The 25,771-nt window shown below is 47.9% G+C and overlaps 7 protein-coding genes across 7 annotated transcripts; 3 read left to right on the top strand and 4 right to left on the bottom strand.

Annotated features, from left to right (window-relative positions):
* Window positions 1-602: 602 nt before the first annotated feature.
* Window positions 603-3,350, bottom strand: DFL_004851 (uncharacterized protein; the record flags this gene model as incomplete). Its single annotated transcript, XM_067634017.1, has 7 exons — window positions 603-1,052; window positions 1,279-1,474; window positions 1,709-1,794; window positions 1,862-1,876; window positions 2,252-2,925; window positions 2,982-3,173; window positions 3,233-3,350. The coding sequence occupies 7 exons, from the start codon at window positions 3,348-3,350 to the stop codon at window positions 603-605; spliced, it is 1,731 nt and encodes a 576-aa protein (XP_067492127.1).
* Window positions 3,351-4,133: 783 nt separating this feature from the next.
* On the top strand, window positions 4,134-6,063 carry DFL_004852 (uncharacterized protein; the record flags this gene model as incomplete). Its single annotated transcript, XM_067634018.1, has 10 exons — window positions 4,134-4,190; window positions 4,262-4,292; window positions 4,348-4,415; window positions 4,478-4,605; window positions 4,669-4,816; window positions 4,881-4,923; window positions 4,987-5,017; window positions 5,087-5,211; window positions 5,277-5,508; window positions 5,583-6,063. 10 exons carry the CDS (start codon window positions 4,134-4,136, stop codon window positions 6,061-6,063), a joined length of 1,344 nt encoding a protein of 447 aa, XP_067492128.1.
* Window positions 6,064-6,297: 234 nt separating this feature from the next.
* DFL_004853 (uncharacterized protein) lies at window positions 6,298-7,049 on the bottom strand (the record flags this gene model as incomplete). Its single annotated transcript, XM_067634019.1, has 3 exons — window positions 6,298-6,407; window positions 6,479-6,789; window positions 6,859-7,049. 3 exons carry the CDS (start codon window positions 7,047-7,049, stop codon window positions 6,298-6,300), a joined length of 612 nt encoding a protein of 203 aa, XP_067492129.1.
* A 278-nt stretch (window positions 7,050-7,327) lies between these two features.
* Window positions 7,328-8,058, top strand: DFL_004854 (uncharacterized protein; the record flags this gene model as incomplete). The annotated part of the gene is made up of 5 exons (XM_067634020.1): window positions 7,328-7,390; window positions 7,562-7,715; window positions 7,825-7,856; window positions 7,923-7,956; window positions 8,033-8,058. 5 exons carry the CDS (start codon window positions 7,328-7,330, stop codon window positions 8,056-8,058), a joined length of 309 nt encoding a protein of 102 aa, XP_067492130.1.
* Window positions 8,059-9,838: 1,780 nt separating this feature from the next.
* On the top strand, window positions 9,839-14,477 carry DFL_004855 (uncharacterized protein; the record flags this gene model as incomplete). The annotated part of the gene is made up of 5 exons (XM_067634021.1): window positions 9,839-10,039; window positions 10,107-10,326; window positions 10,379-10,537; window positions 10,601-12,987; window positions 13,056-14,477. 5 exons carry the CDS (start codon window positions 9,839-9,841, stop codon window positions 14,475-14,477), a joined length of 4,389 nt encoding a protein of 1,462 aa, XP_067492131.1.
* Window positions 14,478-15,505: 1,028 nt separating this feature from the next.
* DFL_004856 (uncharacterized protein) lies at window positions 15,506-22,882 on the bottom strand (the record flags this gene model as incomplete). Its single annotated transcript, XM_067634022.1, has 8 exons — window positions 15,506-15,559; window positions 15,640-19,195; window positions 19,262-19,508; window positions 19,565-20,429; window positions 20,490-21,886; window positions 21,945-22,334; window positions 22,406-22,492; window positions 22,564-22,882. The coding sequence occupies 8 exons, from the start codon at window positions 22,880-22,882 to the stop codon at window positions 15,506-15,508; spliced, it is 6,915 nt and encodes a 2,304-aa protein (XP_067492132.1).
* A 1,224-nt stretch (window positions 22,883-24,106) lies between these two features.
* Window positions 24,107-25,576, bottom strand: DFL_004857 (uncharacterized protein; the record flags this gene model as incomplete). Its single annotated transcript, XM_067634023.1, has 5 exons — window positions 24,107-24,604; window positions 24,666-24,857; window positions 24,915-25,031; window positions 25,110-25,432; window positions 25,519-25,576. 5 exons carry the CDS (start codon window positions 25,574-25,576, stop codon window positions 24,107-24,109), a joined length of 1,188 nt encoding a protein of 395 aa, XP_067492133.1.
* Window positions 25,577-25,771: the final 195 nt, after the last annotated feature.

The raw sequence follows: 25,771 nt of genomic DNA on the forward strand, positions 1-25,771 counted from the left end.
TAGAAGTGCCTAACGACGTTGGATATTTTGCTAATGCGGCTTGCCAAGACTGAGTGCGGCATCGATCACTTCCACGAAAATACTATCACGACAATAAGAGGTGTACAGTGTAAACATTGAGAGATGGAAATGGCGATCGGAAACTGTTGATTGTTAATTGTTCATTGAATTATCCGGTCCATCCATCCACTCAATCTATGAAGGCTATCATCAAGCGTGCTAGTCAGAGATATAAAAGAAGAAAAAAAAAAAAAAAAAAAAAGTCAGTAACTCCCTGCGCAATGTATCGAAGCACCACCCGCAAAGCTTGCAAAGACCTGTCGTATCGCCAATCTGTTCATTCAAGGTAAAGCCGTTCCGCTCCATTGTCCCAATGCCCCTTCCGTAAGGGTAATACGTGGTAAAAGTATCAAGACGAATAACGCCGCCACCGCCGCCGAAGACCGTTAAGCAGAGAAAGAAAAAGAAGAGGAAGGAAGAAAGACACCGAGCCATTGCCAAAAGAACCATGAGAGCCCGCCCAGAAACTCCACCGCAAGACCGCGAAGATGTCAAAGAAAGAAATGAAAAAAAGAACAAATCAAAATTCTGGATCCAGCAGCCTACTTGCTGGATTCGGGGAATTCTCCCTTCGGAGACACCAGCCCGAGGTCCATATGTGGGATGCTCCTCAATCTCTCCGACTCACTCTGCGCCGCCTTAGCCTCAACCCATGCTCTCAACTTCACCAAACTCTTAATTTTGGCTTCGGGGAACACTTCCTGAGACGCAAGGATGGTCTGGTTCACCATAGTCGCGACCTGTTTCCTCATATCAGGGTCCAGTAGTTTCGCCAATGGCGGTGATAGCTGGTCCGGTGGGAAACATAGCAGGGCCATGGTGTGTTCCAAGTCTTTCAGGAATTCTGGGTATTGAGGTGCTCGCGGTGCAAGATATTCTTGAGCAAAATTGAGAGCGGGCTCGATATCATTGTCTACCATGCTGCGACGGATCAGTTCGATCAGCTGGAGACGCAGAAGAGCGAAATGTAGGCGCGGATGCATTTCCAGTAGCTATTATGATCGTTAGCTCATCCAACATGACGAAGAGATTACGATTATGGTGGTATATAGGAAGATGAATCCCACGAGATAAAACTCAGCTTGAGAACTGAAGTGTTTGGTGATTGTTACTCATCATCGAGGTCCGAAGATCTCTGAGAGTGGTGCATGAAAGGTTTTTTCATCATTGTAATATCTCGGGACGCGACAGGATTGAATTAGGAAGAAGGGTAGTTACCTCGGGCTCGAAATCATTGATTCGCTCGATCGCAGTTTTGATATCCCCGTGATGGATGGAAGTACATATCTGATTCCTCTTTTCAATGGAGGTCAGGTCTATCTGCGACTGAAGACCTGCTTCCTGGGCAAATTTCATCGCGGCAGACGGGTAACCCCCAATGATGAGGTAGTTCATGACTATAGTGTTCATATCTCTGTTATAGACTCGTTAGCACCATCGTTCGCATAAGCGATAATATATAGAAGATGTATTTCGAGTATAATATATCAGACTGCAACAAATAAATATTGTTCTCCACACTCTTAATTTCTCGGAGAGATTCCCATTTGTTTGTAATGTCATCATATAAAGATGGAAGGAAAGAATGGACAAGCGGACGGACGGGGGTTTGATGTCGGACAGCGATGGAGACGAAGATAGTACTTACGCTTTGGAAGGCCTGACATCGTCGACCTTCTTCTCCCAGTCACGGGAGGAAGGCATGATACCTGCAGGCGTCGAGACGGTGGCCGACTGGCAACCGTGTCAGCCATATTGACAGGTTCCGGGTGACGGAGGAGGGAACAACGGGAGTGCGAACCATGATAGAAGTCTTCTAAAGATCTTTCTCCACCTCTTTGCGATTAGGATATTACCATGAAGAAGACTCGGGCGATTCGTTAAAAAGATGAATCGCGAGATTTCTTTGCAAGAAGAAAAAAATTAATTCTTCGGGGAGGAATTGGTGGACGGATTGTTGTGTGGGTTGGTGGTTGGATCGAGGAACTGAAATTTATTCCCGGTCTCTTTTGCAGGGCTCGCCGCACCGTGCCAAGACTTCCATAATAAATTCCACTCCAACACTCTTTTCTTCAACGACATGCCTCGGCTGTCCGAGATATAATACACTGGAGATATACCGAATGCTTGATATCATGACAGTAGCTCATTGGCTGACCCGTGAATTATACTCTGTTAAACGACCTCTTACATCTTCTCCGTTCCATGACTCGATACCATCTTCACCCCATGTGACATTCGCGACTCCCATCTGCTCGATCACAAAGCTCGCGGCGACAGACCCATATTTAGCTGCCTCGATAACATCCCCGGTTTCCACAAGTCCGATTGCAAATCCTCCCAAGAATGAATTCCCCGCTCCTGTAGTATCTACAACCTTTTCATCCCCCACTTCATAGTACGTCGGTAACCAATGCGGTCGCTCCATCTCTCGAGTATACACCATGCACCCATATTCCCCTGCACGGAGTACCAAACACCCCTTCCCATCCTTTCCTATACCTTTATCCAAGAATTTCTTAGCAAGCCCTTCATATAATCCTCGGTCAAATGTCTCCGCAACCTCTATATCAAAAATTTTGCAAATTTCCATATGATTCGGTGAGAACACATCTACCAACTTGACAGCTTTCATGTAATCCTTCAGAAACTGGGGTTTACAGGTAGCCGGAAATGGCTCCCAAATAATCTTTGGATGTTCTATTATCCCTGCTGCTTCTCGCATCGCAAGTAGTTTTGGCACGTCTCTGAAGATTTCGCCATGACGGGCGAGGAAGTGGAAGGTTTTTGATGATAGCTGTTGGGTGTCTGAGAAATGCACTGGGAGAGTCCATAGCGGCATTTGAGTATGCTGGAATGTTTTTGCTATGATTTGCGATTAGTTATATATAATTTATAGAGAGGGGCCAATGCACGCATACGTCCAAGCGTCGTATCAAGATATCTAAGATGCCCTCTAGTAGTGGCAGGGCGCTCATGTATAACATGGAGAGTGGTACCCCATGATTTCAACCTATCCAGGATCGAATCTGGGAAGTCGTACCCGAGGCGAGTGACCCAGCCGATGGAAGTAGACTTGTCGCCTGCACAAAACAGGCGTGCCCCGAGGGTGCCTTTACGGTATCATCAGTACGTAGATATCATCGAATACAAGTGAAAAAAGGAATCGTACTATACGTCCCAGAGCCACCGAGTGAATCGCATATCGGATTATTCCAGTCGTCTTTGAAGTATATTGTATCGAGGATAACCATCCCAAATGTCGCGAATAGGATTTCCTGAGTCGCCATTTCTGTCCGGCCGAACTAAACGAGCCGCTCGAAAGTTAATTTATACGCCTTCAATTCCATATAATACAATATCACTGAAACTTCTACATACCTCGCGACAGAGGCTAAGTAAGCGTTATTAATCTCACCTGTGCAACCTTAGTCAACCAAGCAAGAGCCAGCTATCCCGGCCTACTCCGCCCGACTCGGACGTGCATACCCGCCTGCAACAAGACTTTCCTGCGTTGTTTGACCCCGCCGCCGTCGAGTTCGAGTCCAAGTTCCCTGCAGGACAGACAGGATTGGATTCGGCAGCTGCAGACCCTCAGTTCACCTTCCTTATCGACCACCCGCCGTATTTTTGCATTTGAGTTATCAAGAAACATAGAACCTAGGTTATAAGCGGTAGACAAAAAGATATCTTGGAAAACAGATTCATATTTCATATCATTATCATTCGCATTCTTGAACTACCGGGTAATGTAATGTTGTCCTCTCAGCCAGGTAATTAAGAGCCGGTACAGCTGACATTCCCATAGCTGTTGTATAGGATTGGTAGAGGTTAGTCGGATTACCACAAGTAACCAACGCATATCCTTTTCGTTTCCCCAGCCTGCAGATTGGTTTCTTTGTGAACGACCATGAGATAGCGGCCTGACGGCATGTTTTTGCAATCGTTGCCGACGAATATCGACGTCTATTTTTATCATTACTTGGTCGCATAAACCGGTCTTCGTAAACATTTACTCCTCTCTCTATCTCTCTTCTATTACCGCATACTAGATCTTCGGGATTTAAACAGCAATGTCGGAATCACAGAGCATGAATTACGCTTACAGCCCGCCGTGGCATGATACACACGTTAGTTTTTAGCCATCCGTATTTCGAGGTGTATATGGTTCTGGAGATAAATCTAATGGGGTTTGATATAGATCATTGGAATTGCCGGTTCTTCAGGCTCTGGTAAGTTGATTCGTATCAGTTGTCACTCTGATATACCGCTAACAGAGATCTTTAGGTAAAACATCAGTTGCAGCTCAGCTCGTCAAGCTGTTGAACCTACCATGGGTTGTCGTTCTATCTATGGTCGGTCGTTCACTTGGTATCGAAAATTCAGGTTGGTTGATTGTTGACGAAACAATGGACAGGACTCGTTCTACAAAGAACTCACGCCAGATCAATCCAAACTCGCGTTCGCGAATAACTACGATTTTGACTCCCCCGATGCAATCGATTTTGATATCCTGGTGGATAGGTTGCGGGATTTGAAGGCCGGGTAATAAATATTAAATACTACAACTCCCAAAGGATAGAGGGTTAGTCTAATATCTAAATACAGGAGGAAAGCAGAGATCCCGATCTACTCGTTCGAAAAGCATCAAAGGGTTCCGAATAAGAACACAACAATCTATTCTTGCCATGTCCTCATCTTGGAGGGTATATTTGCATTATACGACCAGAGGGTTTTGGATTTGTTGGATATGAAGGTAGTTATGCGTATTATATCGCCGTGATAGTGAGTGGACGGATGCTAATATCGATGGCCTATAGATCTTTGTTGACACAGACTCGGATATCTGTCTAGCGAGACGATGTAGGTTTCTATTATTCGAGAAATGTGGAGACGGATATTCTAATATCCTTTGATGGAGTCTAGTGGCTAGGGATGTCAAGAGCAGAGGCAGAGAGTAAGTCTCTCCCAGAGAAAAAATGGGGGGCCATAATCTTAGATATATCGATACCAACTATTATTGTAGTGTCCGAGGAGCTTTGCAGCAATGGCACCGATTCGTCAAACCAAACTTCGAGCTATACGTCCGCCCGCAAATGAAGAATGCGGATATCGCAATTCCCAGAGGTATCGACAACTTGACTGCTATAGGTAAGAATAATAACCTCGAAATCCATACCTTAGTAGTATGGTTTCATACTAACACAATATTTTAGCAATGGTGGTCAAGCATATTCAGCGAGCCCTAAACGCGAAATCCGAAGCACATCTCAAGAAAATTGCAGAACTTGGTGAAAAAGTTCTTGAGAAACCATTAACGGACCATGTGACCGTCCTCGACCAGACGCCGCAGTTGAGAGGGATCCATACCATTCTTCAAGACAGGAAGACTAGTAGGGAGGATTTCATATTCTATTTCGATAGATTGGCGAGTCTGTTAGTTGAGAAGTACGTTTTAAAAATTCCCATCGTATAGTGTATGTAACGCGGACGAAAGGCTAATCAGGCACCGATACATGCAGGGCAATGGATCGTATGACGTTCACGAGCCATGAAGTTCTCACTCCACTCAACCTCCCGTACAATGGCCTTCGCTGCGCCTCTGCGATCTGTGGTATTGTCATTCTTCGCTCTGGTGGTGTCTTCGAAATTGGCTTAAAGCGTGTAGTTCCGGATTGCAAAATCGGCCGACTTCTCCTTCAATCCAACATTCGAACGGGAGAACCCGAGCTCCATCACCTTAAAGTCCCACCGAATTTGGGTGACCATCAGGTGTTACTTCTAGACCCACAGATTGCAAGCGGTGCGGCGGCGTTGATGGCTGTGAGGGTTTTAAAGGATCATGGGGTTGAGGAAGGGAATATTGTGTTTTTGACATATATGGCTACGAAAGTAGGGCTGGGGAGGCTGAACGCTGTGTTCCCAGAGATGAAGATAGTGGTGGCTGGGATTGAGGAGGCATGGACGAGTAGGTGGATCGATGAGAAGTATTTCGGATGTTGATTCGATACGAATTTTCGGATAGCTTTGAAAGCCGACTCTTATGGAATGTACCGTTAAGATACTGGATACTTTTTGGGGCGTATTTTAACTCCCAGTGTGCTACTTGAGTATATCTCCGGAGTTTTACCTTTGAATATTCTTTGTTCGGAATCAAATGACCAAAAAGAACACTCGAATTTATATGTACAACAATAACAAACCAATCGACCAGAATTATCTATTTTGAGTCGGTGTTTATTTGGTGTGGATTTTCTTTAATTTCTTGTCGCTCCATGTGAAGTTCGAGGCGTATGCCTTGGACACAATTACCCTCTCTTTTGGTTCCTGGACAAAGTAGTCGTACCCTAAATATAAAACGTCAGTATCCAATCCTGCCTCCAAACATGAAAAGGAAGGAAAACGAGAATAAACCCACCCTGCTTCTCTGCAAAATAGATAGCGTCCTCCTTCGTCCTGAATGTCAAATGGGTACCCTGCACATAATCTGCCGAACTCTGCCATCCCATCAACGGATTCTCCCATCTATGTCCCTTGGCTAGGACATCCCAATCCATTCTCCAGAGTTTTCCCCTGTGATTGGCGCTTTGCATGGCATTTTTAGTTGGTTTGTAGATGCGTACTGTGCGGGATTGAAGGTCAATTGGGGCGCCGGAGACGACGCCGGCGGGGATGACGTCCGAAGGGATGTGTTCTTCGGGGATGATGGTGTGGGAGGGGGAGTAGGCTCTGAGATGACGGTAATAATTAGTATATTACTTGACGCAAGGGTATCGATTGGAACGAGGGAGGGTATACGAGGTGGTAACGTCGGTGGGAGGCTCTGCTGCTACAGCCGGTGGGCCGTCCTTAGCAGGTGCCGGTGGAGCAGAGGGAGGATGAGCGGGAGTCTTCTTGGACGTGGTGGCCTTGGAAGCGAGGGTACGAGATACCGCTGGGAGGGCTAGCCGGCGGGAGGCCAGCGCCGTGGGACGGAGGAGGGTAGACATGCCGACTGCTGCTGATGTCTGGTGTTGATGTCGGTATTGATACTGATATCAATCGAGGAAGTTGAAGTCGGCCGGTCAAGAACATGAGCATTTGACATCGCGGAGTGTGTTGTGCCGCTAACCGGATTTGTCGTGGCGCATAATTTGCGTTCCGAGAAAACATCATTGCGAGCCGGTGCATTCCAACGTCCCTCGAAAACACCATATAGAACCTATCTCTCCTCTCCGCTCCGACCATTCGACAGTCAGAATAGTCTGCCATTTCCTCCTCGCCCACCATGTCGCTCATCTTCCGTCGCGGTATCTCGACTATCATCCCGCCTAAGGTCGCTAATCCGAATGTACGTTTTGCTTCCCGGTTGTCCGCCCCTCCTCCGAGGGGAAGGATTGGACATCCCGACGGCTGTCCCGAATTATTACCCTTCTTTCAGGAGCCAATTGGGAGATGCTGTCGCTATTAAGGATTTCTATATACGGTACAAACGGAGACTGACGATATATGGATTGATTAGGCAATCGGCCAAGCCCAGAATGCCGTCCGTATGGCCAGACTGGTAGAGCTTTACACCAAGCTCCCGAAGGGACCGGCCCCAAAGATCGAAGGGAAGGGTCTTATCGGACGGTACAAGGCCAAGTACTTTGATGGAGAGAATGCGAGTGCTGCTCGTATGTTTGCCCTATATTATCTCGGAACTGCATGAGGGGTTTATATAGATCGAGATGGATCTATTGGATATTGGAATGGAATTGCTAATTGTGGTTATGATTGATATAGCATTACTACACATCTTCGTCGGTTTGATTGCCGTAAGTTTCCCTTCTATTATATCTTATGTAATGGGTTTATATACAGCTGGCTAACTCTACTATTAGTTCGGATACGCCCAAAACTACTACTACCACTTGCGTATGCTACACAGTATCCTTTTGAAGGCTCTACGATAATATTATATAGCGAATGCTAACCGGACTTTTGATACTAGGCCACCACAAGAACAATGCCCACTAAATTGGGCGTTTGGTTGAATACTACCCAACCCGCTTCTTTACTGAAGCTACTTGGTTAGGGAGAGGGGTGTATGCGATATAGCATCAAAGGAAACGGTGTGTACATATAAGTAGAAAATGACTTGTTTTATACGAAAAGAAAGTGCAATATATTAGCATATATCTACCTTAGCTTCCAACTCCAGTCTTTGTATAAGTGCTTACCTAGGTAGGTAAATTGCCATGTTCGAGGATACGATAGTGTAATGTTGTGCCTGAAAGGGAGATAATATTTCCTATAGTAGACAGGCCATGCGGTAATGTTGTAGATAGGATGTACTTAATTCTTCTTCGGGCACATTTATGTTACCTTCCCCACGTGCACGCGGCACGCTCGACCTGATACCATGCCCTCCAAGGGTTTATATATCTAAATAGACTACATTCTCCTTAACTAACGACCCTATATCCTCTGTAGATACTTTCGATGATGTAATATAATATAATGCATGTACTGTATTTAGGGCTATTTGATTCTCCCCACAATAATTGGTACCGTAATTAATATTATTTCTGTGCTTCCACAAAAGTCGCCTAAAAGCCCTTCACCAAATCCACTTGCTGAGATACTCTCTCAAACTCACCTCTTTATTTCATCATCTTCATCCTTCATCCTCCTCCTTCATCATCATCATTTCAGCTTCATCGCCATCATTTCAGCTTCATCGCCATCCTCTCTATCCCCACTATCACCACCATCTCTTTCTCCATAGTGGACAGCTAAAGGTCTGGATCTCTGCAGCGGTATCAAATACTCTGTTGGTTCTTGAGCCTCCCAACTGAAACAGCATCGCGAAACACATACTAAAACCACCACGCATCACACGCACCCTCCGGAACTCCGACATCCCACAAAATCCAACTAAACCTCATCCCTCCGCTACTCTCCCCGCAATCCATTCAATCCGGAATTGCCCTACAGTTATTACTGCTAGCTGGCTTTTAGTTTCTCCTGAAGAAACATCAGTCGCCCTTCGAAGGCCATATTCTCTCTATCTGTCGAACAAAAGCGGCGTTTGACATATTAGCGAAACCTTGTCACTCACCCCATTTTTCAAAAAAATCTATCTGGTGCGTGATCCCGTTCGATCCAACTCTGCTTGGCTACTACTACTCCCATAATTACATCTCCTCTCGTCGGCGGTGTGGACTCACACGACACCTCTTACTACTTTAGATAATCTGGAACAACCGGCGATACAACCCCCCCGCCTGTTTTGGTTACGGAAATAGCATCCGAGCTTTCTTTTAACTTGGGTTTTTCACTCGACTTTTTTTCGTCGAACTCCGAACGAACGAAAACCTCCCGCTGGCGACTCTCAACTTTTTAGCAAGATAGCTTCCTGGTGAGTTTATTTGCTCCTTTCTTTCGTTTTCTATTTTGTTCGGCATTGCAGCTGGCTAGTGTTCTTCTTTTATCGTTGCTATCGTAGGAAAGAAGACACACCATATATTTGTACGAATCTGGGGAAATGATATGGGTTGGAGCCTGACCGGATCTGGGGATGTGCCTGGCGCTTTGAACCTCTGACTCTGTCCAGATTATCACCTTCTATTCGGCTCATTTCCGAGTATCACGCATATACCTTTGCTGGCATCGACTCTATCGCTATTGTTTATATATATATTTGATTATCTTTATTCCTTTTTTTTTTGTTTTTTGAATTGTTTAATCCAAATATAAACACCCGCTAACCATCTATCAATCCGTCGGCTTGCTCTAGAAAGTGAATAATAGTGTTATGGCAGAGCACCTTACTCAAGATGTGGACCCACGCTTAGCGCAGTCGGTTGTCGATTCGACAACCGGCGCTGATGGAGTAACGACACTTTCAAATACTCACGGTGTGGAAGCTGCCGCCGTCGTCCCTGGGGAAGAATCAAACGCGAACGAGGGTGCAGTCAGCAGCAACGGTGTGGTTATCGAATCAAACACTCCCAACGTACGTCCGGTCGATACACTCCCGATATATGTAAAGTGGAGCCCGGAGGCTAACAGCCATCTGATAGGATTCTTCATTAAAGGATAAACGTGATGATAGCCCTGCAGGAGCTAGCGGCACCGAGTCTATCAAGAGTGCCGATAAACCCACAGCACAGAAAGTCGCCCCTCCGAGGAAACCGCCAGCCGTAAAGTCGATGTCGTTAAACAAAGCTTTTCTTTCGGGGAATGCCTCCGCTGCGCCAACCCAAACGGGGAATGGGAAGCTTACGTTGTCCCTGGATAAGGGTATGGGATTCCTTGCGGGATATATGTGGGGATTAGGACTGATTGAATGTAGGCTCGAAAGGGACCACTTCCGGAGCAGCAGCAGCTTCCGCCTCGGCTGCGAAACCACGGCTCGTTAGTAAGATAGGCCCATCCGGTTCGAGAATAGGCGGTATTGGACAGCTTGGTGGCAAAGGAGGCACTACCCCTTCGGTCTGGAATCGAAATCAACGTTAGTATCGAAAACCCTTGGATTGTTTGGAGGGATGCCTTTTCTGATGTAACGTTTTAATAGCGCCCGCACCTGTACCCGCAAAGGAATACACGGATGAAGAGCTGAGTAAAGTTGGGATCCATATGGCTGAACGTCTACACACCGAGGATAGCAAAGAGGCCAAATGGGCGGATATCGATGATGAAGACGACAATTGGGTTCCACCTGACACAATTGAATGGAATGACGGTACAAAGGTCACACTGGATGCCGAAACACCGAAGCCGACTACTATATCCGCTTTTGAGAAACAGATAGGAACAGCAGCCTTGAAAGAGCAGAGAGCTTCGCACGCTTCGCATTCTAGCCCTAGCATGGCTTCCGCAAGCCCTTCGCTCCCGTCTAAATCTCTAGATCCACATGCGCCCAGGAAACACGAATTAATTCCTAGTATGCCACCTTCGAAGACACCTTGGGCCTCAGTGCCGTCTGGACAATTTCCTACGCCCCTGCCTGTCGCCCCACCCTTCCAACAATACCCTGGACGGCCACCCCCTCCGAATAATCGACCCATGATGATCAATACTCGTTCGCCCAAAGAAGTTGCGGTGGACGACTTTAATAGACAATCATGGAGAGATAGGCAATCGAGCCAATCGCCCAGTGCTCTCTTTAACTCGGAAACAGGACATTTCGATCCCATAGGAGAAGCAAACCGTAATAGAGAGCAGGCTAGAAGAAATTCGAGGAATGAAGGCCCAGGTGTCCGACCAACTTCGTTACTACAGCGTCCTGGCGGAAAAGAACACGAACATGATATGTCTTTCCACCACCATACTCGGTTCCAACGACCAGATCACGATCATTTCCCCGCTCCTGGACCCGGGCCTATGGATACGGGGAGGCGTCGTTCGGGTTCTATAAGATCGGCGGGGTTAAGCGATGCCTCATCGAATGCGTGGGATAATCGACACCCACCTGCTGGTGGTAATGTCGTCACGATTTCCGGGAGTGGAGCAGCAGATTCAACTTCTCAACGACCAAACCAAGGCCCTCTTTATGTTAGCCCCGGAGGTGACCCCAGGCTCAATCGAATTAGTGCCCATGGCCCCCAGCCTGCTATACCACCTGCAGACGCTGCTGCTCCCATTACTGCTGGGCAAGAAGCAGCAGCAGTAGTAGCAGAACCTGGCGAGAATCCTGTAGAAGCGCAGAAAAGAGTTATGAGAGATGCGAGGGAACAAGCTAGAGCACGGAGACTTGCTGAAGAAGCTGCAGCAGAAGAAGAAAAGAAGTTAAGGATACAGAAGAAACTAGCTGAATTGGATGAAAAGATGAAAGCAGATGCTGCAAGTAAAGTTGAGAAGGGTAAGGATGCTGAGGTTCCGGTGGTTGAGGGCAGCAGTGGTGTAGATGTTGGAGGCCAGGCAGCAGCAGCAGCAGCAGGAACATCAACAGAGCAGTCTGTGAAGCTGGGTGAACCTGATGCCATGCATAAGCCACCTGCATTGGATGGCAACAATGTGAATGGGTTCAAGCCACAAGTTCAGCCACAAACACAGGGGATACCACAAACCACAACAACAGCAACACATCCTCTGTCTCCCATTCAACAACACAACAACAGCAATAACAACGCTAGCTCTCAAGCTCATAGCCTCTATCCTCCTCCTCCTCCCGTTCCTTCTCAGAATACCAACCTCCCTCCACCTCCCACAACATCTTCTTCCACTTCCATTCCACCTTCATCTCCATCCCTCCCTTTTTCTTTCCAGCCCCCCAACAGCTTCCAAGCTTCACCTCACCATCAGCATCAGTATCAGGCATCGCCTAATAACTTCTCTCAGCCCTCTTCAAGCTTCAATAGCAGCTCTCACTTCCATCGTTACGTGGAACATCCTCATCCTCATCCTGTCACTGGTCACCTTCAGTATCCTCCTGGGAGCTCCAATTCTCATTCTCTTCCTTCGCGTCATTACGACAACAGAAGCCATCACCGACCAGCTTCGGAGCAAGGTAGCTTTCATCATCCAAGCTCCTCTAGGTTTGCATCTCATCCTCCTCATCTTCCTCTTCCACATCAGCAAACCAGCAACGGGTCCAGTCAGACTCCATATCCTCCTGCTGTCCCTCATCAAATCTCTTCTCATCCTTCAAACTCTTCTCATCATCACTCGCATCATCCTCATCCCGAGTTTCACGAAGAGATGTCTCAAACAAGCTCTCCGATGGCGAATGCCTATCCTGCTGTCAAGGTTGGTGACCAAAAAACCACACCCAATCCCCCTCCCTCTGCCTCCAACCAGGAGAAGCAGCAACACCCTGTCGAGATTCCAAACGACTGGAAGCGTAATGGCGTCATGAAGCCCTCACCTTGGACTCCGACTGCTGCAGAGACTCACGTCAAGAGTTTCTCTATGTTCCTCCCGACCAACAAGGATGGTCAGCAACCACAAGGCTCGCAAAAGGTACGTTCCTCCTCCGAGTGTCCTATATTCTATACAACACATATGCTAACTAAAGCTACTTCTCACAGGCGACCTGGGGCCCCAATGAGAACAAATTGGATGTGTCTCTTGGAAACTCTTCTCATACATCAGAGGAACGTCCAACCAAGGCTCCTGAGAGCAATACTCAGGATGCCGAGGTCAAGCCAGCCAAAGCTACCGCTGAGGTAACAACCGTCAAGCCTTCTGAGGAGAAGCCAATCGTTTCTCCACCTCCCGTGGCCAGAAACGAGGTCGACGTCCGGGCCATAGCGGCCACCATCCCAGACTTGCGTGAAATCGCACGAGGCCCAAGGGGCAACGACTTTGTCCCAGGCACTAGGACCACGTACAAGCAGTTGGTCTGGGCTGTCAATATGGACAGCGTCTCCCAGGGAGGAGACCCAAGACTTGACAGGGGATTTGACGCCTTCTACGCAAAGGAGGCAAAGAACATGCCGACGGAAGTGGCCCCCACGACCTACAATTTCAGCGGCTCTGACGAGAAGAGCCCAAAGGCTACCACGCTTCCTGCCGGGGCGATCCAAGCCAAGAAGCCAACCACCGACGACGAGCGCTTCGACCGGGTCAAGAGCGCCATCAAGGGTGCGGCTGGCGGCTCTTGGAGGGACTTCCACTCCCTCCAAGATGTCGACGCCGCCCCTCGGTGGCGCGAGCCGACGAAGACTCAGAACGAGTCGAGGAACTGGGCGACTTGGGGTAAGGACGCCTACAACCAGAGGAGGGACAGGGCCCACCGGGAGTATGAGGGCTCCCGGGCAGCTTGGGAGAAGCGGCAAGAGGCGAAGAAGCCTCAGCCTCAACCGCGTGTTTCGACTCCTGACACCACCTTGCAGGTCATCAGCAAGCCTGCCTTCCAAGGAGCCACCGAGGGGAAACCCAAGGTCTCCTTGCCACGTTCGGTCCCCCAGACCGCACCGGCCATCGTCTCGCAGCCAGAGCTGCCAAATACCCTCCCAACCGAGGAGGAGTTCAAGGAGATGGCGTTCCAGCAGGAGTTCGGGTCGACACCCACCGTGTGTCTTCCCACGACCACCCGGGCCTTCCCAGGTGGGGTGATGAACGCCCCACCTGCCAACCTGGCGGTCACCCAACGACGCGGCAAGGACAAGTACCGTCTACGAGACCACGAGATTCGGTCTCAGCACATCTTCGGGCCAGACGACGCCGAGGACACGGTTCCCAATACGATCCGGGTCAAGCTTCCCGGCATGGCCGAAGCGAAGACCTACCCGATGCCGGCGGGATACGAGGCAAAACTTAAGGGTCAACACCGCCATCAGAACCGCGGGCAATACAGGGAACCACGTTCCAACAGCGGCGGGCAGCCAGGACGCTCCAGCAATGGTTCGAACCGACCACGAGGTCCCAACCAACACGGCAGCCGACGTAACCAGAATTACAACGCCCCCCCGCGCGATCACAACGGCCCGCATCGTACCAATGCCTAACTCTTTTCCCTCTCTCCTGCTCTCTTGTCCGTTTCCGCCCTCCTCATCACCATCATTAAGCCTCTCGAACTCCCATGCATCGCTGGAAAAACACGCGAGAATCCCATGATGCATCCCCAAGAGAACAGGTGGATTTCTATCTGCGATATTAAATAACGACTATCACCTGCATCTTTTCATATTTTCTAGCGCTACTGTTTATGCAGCTTTTCTTTTCTATGCGTTTGCACTGCTTTTTTTAACAACCTCCCCAAGGCCTTCTCGAAGTTACTGTGGCTGACTCATCATCATTATGACAGCCAATGTTCTGAGAATCCCTGATATTACGGGCAGCTTGTTTGCTCTTGTTTTTATAGCCATGTTATTCTGTTTTTTCTCTATTCATGATGATATCGAAAGAGATATCAACAAATCCACGTGCACAGATGAGTGGACGCACGGATGAGCATTTTTATTACAAGCCGATGCCACGCCTTGTTACTGTCTATCTATATCACCATCTCTCTTTTCAGACACACCCTCACATGCACACAAACATGCAGCCGACATGTAGTTAACAGCTCAGCTATTTTGTTGAATGAAGTGGAATATGAAGAGAAAATCATGAAAACCCTTGTGCATTGTCTTTTATACCGTAGTAGTACTTACGGCGATGAAACGTAATCTTCAACATTATGTTGACGTAGTCTTGATCGCCTTAATTCAGTTCCACCTAATTTAACTTCGCCTCTAACTTTGCAGTCTAACGGCGAGCAAGAACCTATCGAGCAAAAGTTAATTCTCTCTATATATACATTACATTTCTCGACATGCATTGTATGTGTATTTCTTTCCTACCAAAGAATTCGAATTGTATATAGGTAAAAGCCTCGAGCAATTTCACGAACTTTTTTTAATTCTAATGATAACGCCAATTCCATGTACTTTTCTAGCTACTAATTTATAAGGTGTTAGAAGGCTGTCTCTGCAGCCCTTGTCATATGTACCCTCCCTCTCTTCTTCTTCTTCGGTACCGATTCCACAAGTTCTTACAACAGAACACTAGCCAGGATAGCCATTCGAGTGAACAATCCGTATCTCATCTAAAAAACAAAATAAAAACACAAATTAGTATCCTTCCAACCACTCTAAGAACGCTTTGATAAGGAAACAAATAACCTACCTGTCTAAAGTACGCCGCCCTCTGATCAAAGTCTACCTCCTCACTAATCTCAGCATTCCTCGGCAGCGGGTGCAAAACAACCATATGCTCCTTCGCATGCTTTAAGACCTTATTATCCACTATAAACGCATCCTTCAACCTCTCGAACTCCGCAAGATCGCTGAATCTCTCCTTTTGCACGCGAGTACAGTATAGAACATCACTACGGCCGATGATCTCCGGTGTAAGTTCGTTATACTCACCGAGTAAGTTACCATGAGTTTGTATCTCTTTCTTTACCTCCTCGGGCATGGATAACTCTTTCGGAGAGACGAATTGGATACGAACATCATAATGCAACAGGAGTTTTGCAAGACTGTGGACTGTTCGGCCGTATTTGAGATCACCCATGAATGTGACGGTAAGACCGTTGACGGTACCCAGTTCCTCACGGATGGTGAAGAGGTCCAAAAATGCCTGGGTTGGGTGTTCTTTACTTCCATTACCTCCGTTGATAATGGGGACCGGTGAGAAGCGGGCTGCTGTTTCCGCACTAGCTTCGGATGGGTGGCGAAGGACGATACCGTCGCCGTAAGAAGCTAATGTACGGATGGTATCTTGCAAGGTTTCACCCTTTTGAGTGCTCGACATATCAGCTGAAATGGGTATCGTGCGACCTCCAAGACGTTGCATTGCTGCGTCGAAGGAGGCAGAGGTACGAGTTGAAGGTTCGAAGAACATGGTACATAAAACTCTACCCTTGAGGAGGTCGATAACTCCGTACCTTTCAACCGCGGTACGCATTTCTTGGGCGATGGTGAAGAGGAGATGTAGATCGCTACGGTTGAATTGGTTGACGGAGAGGATGTGACGTCTACGGAATGGAGAGCGGGAAACTAGTTCGTATAGGGCAGGGGAGACTTGTTTCTCTGGTTGGAGAAGGTTATAGGGTGATAAACCGGAGGAGCGAACGATGTCTTGACCGTGGCTGGAGGAAGGTGCCCTGGGACCATCGAGGTCGAGGTGTTCGAGACTTGGACCGCCAGCGGTGCTTGGTCTCTTGAAATGTGGGTAGCCGCTTGCGCCTGCATTCGACTCTCGTCTCCCTCCCTGAAGGGGCATGATAGGTGGAGACTTGACTGTTGGAACCGGCCGAGGTCCGGATGAGGACATGTCTTTTCCAACAGTGCCATCCGCAATGAGGGTACCGTCGAGGCAAGCGGTTTCGCCTTCGAAGACAACCCTTTCGACAGATCCCTTGAGAACCTTGCCAGTAAATGGTGACCAAGAATCTTGTTCGTGGATTTGAACACCACGGTCAAGGTTAACCTCAATAGCACACTGCGGCTGCTCATGAAGATCAAAGATCTCCATCGGGTTATCCCTCAACCTCTTCGTGATATCTTCCAAAGTCAACCTCTTATCCGCAACAGCAGTGAAGAGTAAAGGAAGAGCCTCTGCAATTCCAAGAATAGCGGACCCAGATCCCTTAACATCAAGCGAAAGTTGGTATGGCAGACTGCCAGTGGAGAAACAGTCAATGATATCCATATGCTCCCAAAGTGCCACTTGATCTTCCTTTGTTGGCAATGCTGCGCATTGTGGGTACTCATCTTGTGACAGGAAGAGCGCATAAATTGCAACGTCACAGGTAACTTGCAGCCCCTTCTGCTTGCTAAGAGCGATGAGTTTGATATCATCCTTCGAGGTTACGCTGGTGATATGCACGTTCCTGCTGTGAAGACTAGCCAAGAGTAAGATGGAAGCCAAATCGCTGGTCTTTGCATCCGTAACAATTGGCTTGTTGGTAGGCCAAAGCTCGAAATGCGTGGTGACCGCAGCCACTTTGTTGAAGTTGCCAGAGAAGTGGTTGAACGGAATGAAGAGAGATCCGACTTCAGATGTCAAGCTGGTCAACTGCTTGGCATTGGCAGAGGTAGCAGCGACTGAAAAGTTGAAATCGCAGTAAGCAGCCTTCCTAGCATTGGAATGCGCAGTGCTTAGAGCTCTGGAATCAGTCAGGGAGTTTTCCAAACCCAATGGCATGATTCTAACCATCGAGAAACCAGCGGCAGCAGATGCCTTCATGACCTTCTCGAAGTCACGGCTTCCTGCCTTGGCCAACCCGGGAACAAAGGCGCCAATATTGACAAGACCGGGGAGCATGGCAGTAAGGTGGCTGGCCTTGTAATCAACAGTCGAGATCTCGAGCTCATAGTTTCTGATAATAGCTTCGATCAACAACTTGGCCGTCTTGACGTTAGTGACAAGTGGGGTCTGGAAATCAACCGCGAGACGACGACTTCGGTATCCCTGAGAGATATAGTTCGAAGGACGTCTGAAACGGTTGGCAGAAGGCAAGTTGATGTACAAGTCAATCAAATTGTTCTCCAAGTGCTGAGTGAGAGAGTATTCGGACTTTTGGCCATCCTTCTCGTTGGTAAGTGCTTCCAAAAACTTGACAGGGACGCCATTGGCTTCAAGGAAATCCGCAGTACCAGTGGTAGCAAAGATCTTGAAACCGTATTCGTGGAGTTTCTTAACCGAGGGCAAGAGTTCAGCCTTCTCCTTATAACTTCCAATCGAGAACAGAACGCTCTTCTTGGGGAGTTGGAAGCCAGTCGAGAGCATGGCCTTGAGATAAGCTTCGTACTTGTCACGACCGAAGGATGCAACTTCACCAGTCGAGGCCATTTCAACACCGAGAACAGGATCTGCGCCGGAGAGACGAGAGAAACTGAACTGTGGAACCTTGACACCGACATAGTTCTGCGGAATGTTGACGGCTGGGTATGCATCAACCGGAGCTCCAATGATCGCATCTGTAGCCATTTCAATCAAGTCAACTCCCATGACTTTGGAAACGAATGGGAAAGATCTTGAGGCTCTGACGTTACACTCAATGACCTTGATCTCATTGTCCTTTGCGATAAATTGAATGTTATAGGGTCCGGTAACGTTCAAGGCGTTTCCGATCTTGCGAGTAGCCTCTGTGATACGTCTAACGGTCTCTGGGTCAAGATCCTGTGGAGGCAGAATCAATGTAGCGTCACCAGAGTGAACACCAGCGTTCTCGACGTGCTCGGAGATGAAATGCATAATCATTTTACCATCCTTTGCAACGGCGTCCATTTCAATCTCCTTGGCGTTCTCGATGTACTTGCTGATAACGACAGGGTGTTCCCTTGAAACCTCAACGGCTTGCTGAAGATAGCTTGCCAAATCGTCCTTCGAGTAAACTGTATTCATGGCTGCGCCAGAAAGGACATACGAGGGTCTGACCAACACAGGGTACGAAACCTTGTCGCAGAAAGCACTGGCTTCCTCGATGCTTGTAAGTTCTTTCCAGTCTGGCTGGTCGACTTCTATTCGGTCAAGCATACGGGAGAACTTGAAGCGGTTTTCTGCGGTATCAATCATTTCAGGCGAAGTACCGAGGATTTTAACATTGAGACGGTAGAGTGGAAGGGCGATATTGTTCGGGGTTTGACCACCCATAGACAAGATAACGCCGCTTGAGCTCTCGAGATTATAAATGTCAAGGATGCTTTCAAGATTGATGTTCTCGAAGTAAAGCCTAATGGTTTTTTTTTTTTTTGATTAGTATATATTCGAACCAATAAATGGGTAACTATTAACTTACTTGTCGGCCTCGTCGTAATCCGTACTGACGGTTTCCGGATTGTAGTTGACCATGATAGTCTTAACCCCACGCTCTCTGAGGGTTCTGACGGCTCTGACGGCGCACCAATCGAACTCGACTGAAGATCCAATTCTGTAAACACCGGAACCAAGAACCATGATACCCTGGTCCTCGAAAGTAACATCGTGCTCGTGGGCATTGTATGTCAGATAGAGATAATTTGTAAAGGCAGGGAATTCGGCGGCAACTGCACACTAAATTAGCTTGGTCCAGTACCCTTAGCTTTGAGGGGTCGCTACTCACCAGTATCGATCTGCTTCACCCAAGGCATAATGCCTTGATCAACCCTAGCCCGTCTGACAGCAAGCTCATTGCTTCCCCAAAAGTTCGCAAGCTGTCTATCGCAGAAACCGAGCTGCTTGGCCATGCGGAACAATCCAGCTGGAACCGTGGCTGGTGTGAACTTCTTCAAAATGTTACCGGTTCGGATAAGCCCCATCAGCCTATTCAAGAACCACTTATCGATCTTTGTCATCTCCCAGATTTTGTGGACTTCGTATCCGGCATGCATTGCGTTCGCAATAGCAAAGAGACGCTGATCAGATGGGAATTGAAGTTCTTGGTCAATAGACATGAGGGCCTGAGTTTCATTGAACCCAAGATTGTGATAATCGATGGCTCTAATCGCCTTTTGAATGGCTTCTTCGAATGTTCGGCCAATACTCATAACTTCTCCGACCGACTTCATGGACGAACTCAACTGTGTAGACACACGAGTAAACTTCTTCAAGTCCCATCGTGGAATCTTGACGACGACATAGTCAAGCGACGGCTCGAAACATGCGCAGGTAACTTTAGTCACAGAGTTCGAGATCTCATTAAGAGGGATACCCAGACCAAGTTTCGCCGCAACGAATGCAAGCGGATAACCAGTCGCCTTAGATGCCAAAGCTGAGGAACGAGACAGACGTGCATTCACTTCAATGATGCAGTATTCTCGAGAAATTGGGTTCAACGCATATTGGATGTTGCATTCTCCGACGACGCCCAAGTGACGGATGACGTTCACGGCTGTAGTTCGCAGCATATTATAATCATCATCAGAGAGCGTCTGGGAAGGAGCCACAACGATAGAGTCGCCGGTGTGGATACCCAAGGGATCGAAGTTCTAGTGGGATAATTAGTAAAAGACTTAGACATCCGATCCACGATATAGCCTATGACTTACCTCCATGTTACAGACTGTAATACAGTTATCTTGACAATCTCTAACAACTTCGTACTCGATTTCCTTCCAGCCCTTCATGCTCTTCTCAATCAAGACTTGAGGGCTTGCGGCAAAGGCTTTATTGCAAAGATCAACTAACTCTTCCTCGTTATCTGCGAAACCACTGCCCAAACCACCAAGAGCGTAGGCTGCACGAACTATAACAGGGAATCCAATATCCTTAATTACTCTGAGGGACTCCTCGACGGTAGAAGCGGAAGCGGACTTGGCGCATTTCTCGCCAATCTCCTCCATACTACGGGCGAAGAGCTCTCGATCTTCAGTAGTAATGATAGTATTAATCGGTGTACCCAAAACTCGGACGCCGAGTTCTTCAAACTCATCCTTGAGCTGGATACCGACCTGGAGAGCGGTTTGGCCACCGAATGTAACGTAGATAGCATCCGGGCGCTCGTGCTTGATAACTTTCCTGACGAAGTCTGCAGTAACTGGGAGGAAGTAGACTTTGTCCGCCAAACCCTTTGACGTCTGGATAGTGGCAATGTTGGGGTTGATAAGTATGGTATAGATCCCCTCTTCTTTTAAGGCTTTAATGGCTTGGCTGCCAGAGTAATCGAACTCTCCGGCTTGTCCGATACTCAGACCACCGCTACCTAGGATCAATGCCTTCTTGACATAGACACGCGGAGAACGCTCAATGTTGTCCTTCTTGAGGCCGCCAGGGAAGACGATTGCTTGCTTGAGATATTTCTCGGGATCCTCGGTGCACTTCTTGACGGCATCCAAGAATATATCAAACAGAAACTCCGTGTCCCTAGGTCCGGGGGTACTCTCTGGATGGAACTGAACACTGAACTGTGGCTTCGAAATGTGGAAGATACCCTCGTTCGATCCGTCATTCGCATTGACGAAAAGTTCCTGCCAACCTTCGGCTAATGTGGTGGTATCCACCGCATAACCGTGGTTCTGGGATGTGATATAACAACGGCCAGAGATCATATTTGTGCAAGGGATATTGTGACCTCTGTTACCGAACTTCATCTTCTTTGTAGATGCGCCAGTGGCCCTAGACAAAAGCTGGTGGCCCAAGCATATACCAAAGACGGGGGTCTTGTCCTCCTTCAAGGCGATCTGAATGTTCTTGACAGTGACATCCAACATGGCTGGGTCACCGGGACCGTTACTGATGAAGAGACCATCGTACTTCCCGGCTTCAAGAGTTGGGAAGTCATAGTCCCATGGGACGACTTTGATCTCAAATCCACGGGCCAAGAAGCAGCGGATTTGGTTGTATTTCATACCAACGTCGACGCAGAGAATTCTGAGTGGTCGACCAGAGGGTGTCTTCTGCACCAACTCCGTCGGCGGGGTGTAGACCTTTGGCTCACGGATGGAAACTGCAGCATGTCATTAGCTTGTGTAATTTGAGGTGGATCAAGTGGGTTCATAACTCACCATCGGCAACCAAGTTCTTCTGGTTTGGGTCTACCCAGTCGATAGTCTCGAAATGATCTCGCCACGACTTGTCAGATGGCCAATTCGATAGCGCTCCGACACCGCCAGCCAACCCACTGAGCCCTGTATTCTTCTTTTGTAGCAGAAGCTTCCCCAACATGCTACCTTGCTGACGGATCTTCTTCGTCAACGCCCTTGTATCGACTCCGTAGATAGCGGGAACATCTTGCTCCTTCAGCCATGTGCCCAAAGAGCTCGAGGCAAGGTAGTGACTGTAGTTTTCGCCGGCATAAGAGGCAACGACGAGACCTGCGATATGGATTTGGTTGGATTCGAAGTACGCCGGTAGATCTGCGGTTAAACGGTCGACTTCTTCACGCGTTGGGACACCTGTACGAAATTTATTAACCACTCGTGTCTACAATATTATTTTGGATGAATTTTACATGGCAGAAACATACCATAGTTTCCAACTAAGGGAAACGTGATCACGAGAATCTGGCCGCGGTATGAAGGGTCTGTTATAGCCTCAGGATATCCGACCATGCCTAACCAAGATTTCAATTGCGTAAGCTACTACTCTTTTAATCATAAGGAATTATTACAGCGACAAGCATACCGGTCTGAAAAACCATCTCTCCGCTGGCACTTTTTTGAGCGCCAAAACTGTACCCTTGGTAGACACTCCCGTCCTGGAACTCGAGCGCCATGAGCCCTTCATCGTCAGTGGTACCGTCAGCCAATTGACCATCTTTGGTCAAGTTTCTAGCGGTAACAGGTAGATGTGGGTAATCTGGCGGCAGTGCAACAGTGGCTGCAGGTTCTGGGTTTTCCGCCAGGACCGAGCCTGTAACCGGACTTGGAGATGCTGCGGCATTGCGCATCTGGTGGGGTGGAAGGCGGGGCGACGTGGGGTTGTTGGAGGATTGCGAGGTCATTTTGGTGTTTTTTAGCTGGTATACTATGGAATGTTTGATGAAGGTTTATGGAGAAAAGGCCGGGATGTTTAAGAGGTATATTAAGACTCCGAATCGCGATATCGATCGGTCTTGAAAGGCCAATGCATATAAAGGTGGGTTCTGTTTTTTTTTTTTTTTTTTTTTTTTGAATTGAGGGTGTGGGGATTTAAGGATGTCGGTAGGCTGCATGCAACGTGATATCACTCGGCTTGTCAGCGGCATGCTCAAATCAAGTCAAAGTTAAAGTCAAATCGGATTCATGATCGAATTCGTGATGGCTTCCATTCCAACATCGAATATTACATTACAATTGCAATCGATATGCATATGACAAGGTGAACAACAGGACAAAACACATTCTTTTCTCCAGAAGCCGCACTCGGTCAGGGTCATGATCACAAACCTGGAGGTTACTCTCTCTCTCTCTCTCTCTCTCTCTCTCCCAATATCTCTTCCTTGCCGTTTCCTTCGTCCGTTTCGTCCGCTCCTTTGTCAATTGGTTTGTTGCACACCAGAGCTTGCTGCTGGATTGGCCCGAGGAGGTATCTCGAGAAGCTTTGACAAAGGAATGGATGAAGGGAGGGAGGATAGGAGAAGGGAGAGAGAGAGGAGAGAGAAAGAAGGAAGAGAAAAAAAAATTTAGACTCCCATTGACTTGCCTAGCCCTGTCTTGTCTCGTTTTGCCTTGCCTGCCCGGCCGCCTATAACTTTTTTTCCTCCTCGCCGTTTTGCTTCTTCTTTTGCGCGTTGGAGCTCGGCTGAAAGCTCTGAACCTTGCAGTTCCAGCCGAACCTCGCAGACGACAGAAGAATTATGTAACTGAAGAGTGAAGATGGGGGCCGTTCATTGGTAGGGATTGTGGTTGGGTAGTGCAAGATTCTAGAATTTGTGCGGCATCGCTGTGGATTAAAGTTTTGAGTCGATATAATCGTACATCATATCATGTGCATGCATAAAAGCAAGAAACGGAAACTGCCTGAAAAAACCTCTCTAGATCAGCGTAAACAGTAAGCTTGTAAGGTCCAACTAAACTCATTGTGATAGTAATATGTATAAGAAGGAATTACGCGATGGAAAGCAAAAAAAGAGAAGGGAAAAAAAAAAAAAAAAAAAAAAAAAAATCCAGGATAGTCGCTCAATGCTGCTGCCCAACGTCGTTCCCAAAAGACCATTATGAAAAATCGCAAATAAAGCATGTATACCCTATACCATTATCCGTCGCAGACCCTCCGATCCACCCAAAAGCTTCGCGCCCGTGATGGGGCACCATGGCCCCACATCCTCTTCGATCCATCTATACGCACAAGGGTAGCAGAACACGAACCCGGTCTGAATAGCGGCAGGGTTAGTCATCTCATTGCTACAAATTGCACAAATCTTGGAGTCCTTTGGCAGTTCCACAAGCTTCTTGCTTGCTTCCTTGCGTTTGTCTTCCGCCGGCGGTGGTGCTGGCACCGAGGGTCGCGATAATTCGATTGCCGCTGCCGTCTTCGATGACAGCTGACGTGCGAAGTCTGATGCATACCACCATTCAAGGAATTTGAGAAAGAATATCGATGTTGGGAGCAGGACTTTGAGGGAGTCCAGCAGCTTTGGTAAGATGACTCGCGAAAACACTTTCGGCGAAAACATGGTCCACCAACTAAGGATGGGAGCCAGGCCTGGTTTCCTGTTCTTCGCCTTCAATAACTCGTATGCCCGCTAAAAGAAAGTGTTAGCGTTAGCATATTTTTCTTTTCTCTCAAAGGAAGGGAATACTAACATGATCGGCCTCTGTAAGCCTTCGCATTCTCAGGCCCACCATGTAATCGAATGGTGTATGGTAGTGTGATTTATTAAAGAGATATGCTAGGTTGAAGCCCAGCATGGAGAGATAATATGCAGCATTGATCACCGGATATGCTTTCCGGAATCCGATCTTCAGCTTATGCATAACCTTCTCTGTAGTAGTAGCCTAGAAGACGAAATGTCAGTTACGTCTTGAAGGTGATCAAACGGAGGGATAACCCACATTCTCATCTGGTTCCTCCTCCCGCGGTCGGTAATTTGTAAAGAGGTTCTGTGCTGCTCCTCCAGCATTTATTTCGTATAAATTGTCGAGTTTCCGTTTAAGATACGGTACTCCAATCTGCGAAAAGATGCCGTATCAGTTCCATCTGTCCGTCCGTCCAACGTCGAAACTCGTCATCGTCATCGAAATCCTTACAACAACAAACAATGCCTTCCAAGAGTCCAATTCACTCAGTTTCGTAGCCTCCCTCAACGAGCCCGGTGCCGTTCTGCTTGTTGTCGGCAGCTCATTCACCGTCAATACCTTCTCCCGCTTGACTCCATAGAAATTCTCCGTAAAACTGCCGTTCCATGCTTTTAAATAATGTCGCTCTACCAGGAGCATAGCAATAGCGTAGGCTTCATCGAATCGGTTGACGATATGGATCAGATACCGTGGGTATCGTTGGGTAATTATGGCGAGAAGATATCTTATAGACGGTTCCAATAGATCACGGAGCTGTTGTTCAGAGACGAGTTCTGTGACGCGCAAAAGACGGTCGCGGTGTTAGCGTTTGCCTTGTCCCTGACCCGGACTTGAAGTTGACTCCTGATGACCGACATACCGAACAAACTAGGTTTATCGTCGTCGATTCCCGACGAGATGTTGCTCATAAACTCCATCGTGGCTGCCTCCGTCCGAGAAGTCGGGTTTCCCTGATGTCTAGATCTGTTTGTTGTTTGGTTTGAAGAGCAGTTCCGGCCTGCTCTCGAATCCGCCGCCTGCCTTCCTTGACCTGAACGAATGGACCTCGGCCCAACCACAATCGCACGAGAAGACCAATCGGAAACATTCAACTCCAAACAAGCCCCCAAACT

Source organism: Arthrobotrys flagrans, assembly GCF_004000055.1.
Source record: "Arthrobotrys flagrans strain CBS H-5679 chromosome Unknown unitig_0, whole genome shotgun sequence".
NCBI lineage: Eukaryota > Fungi > Ascomycota > Orbiliomycetes > Orbiliales > Orbiliaceae > Arthrobotrys > Arthrobotrys flagrans.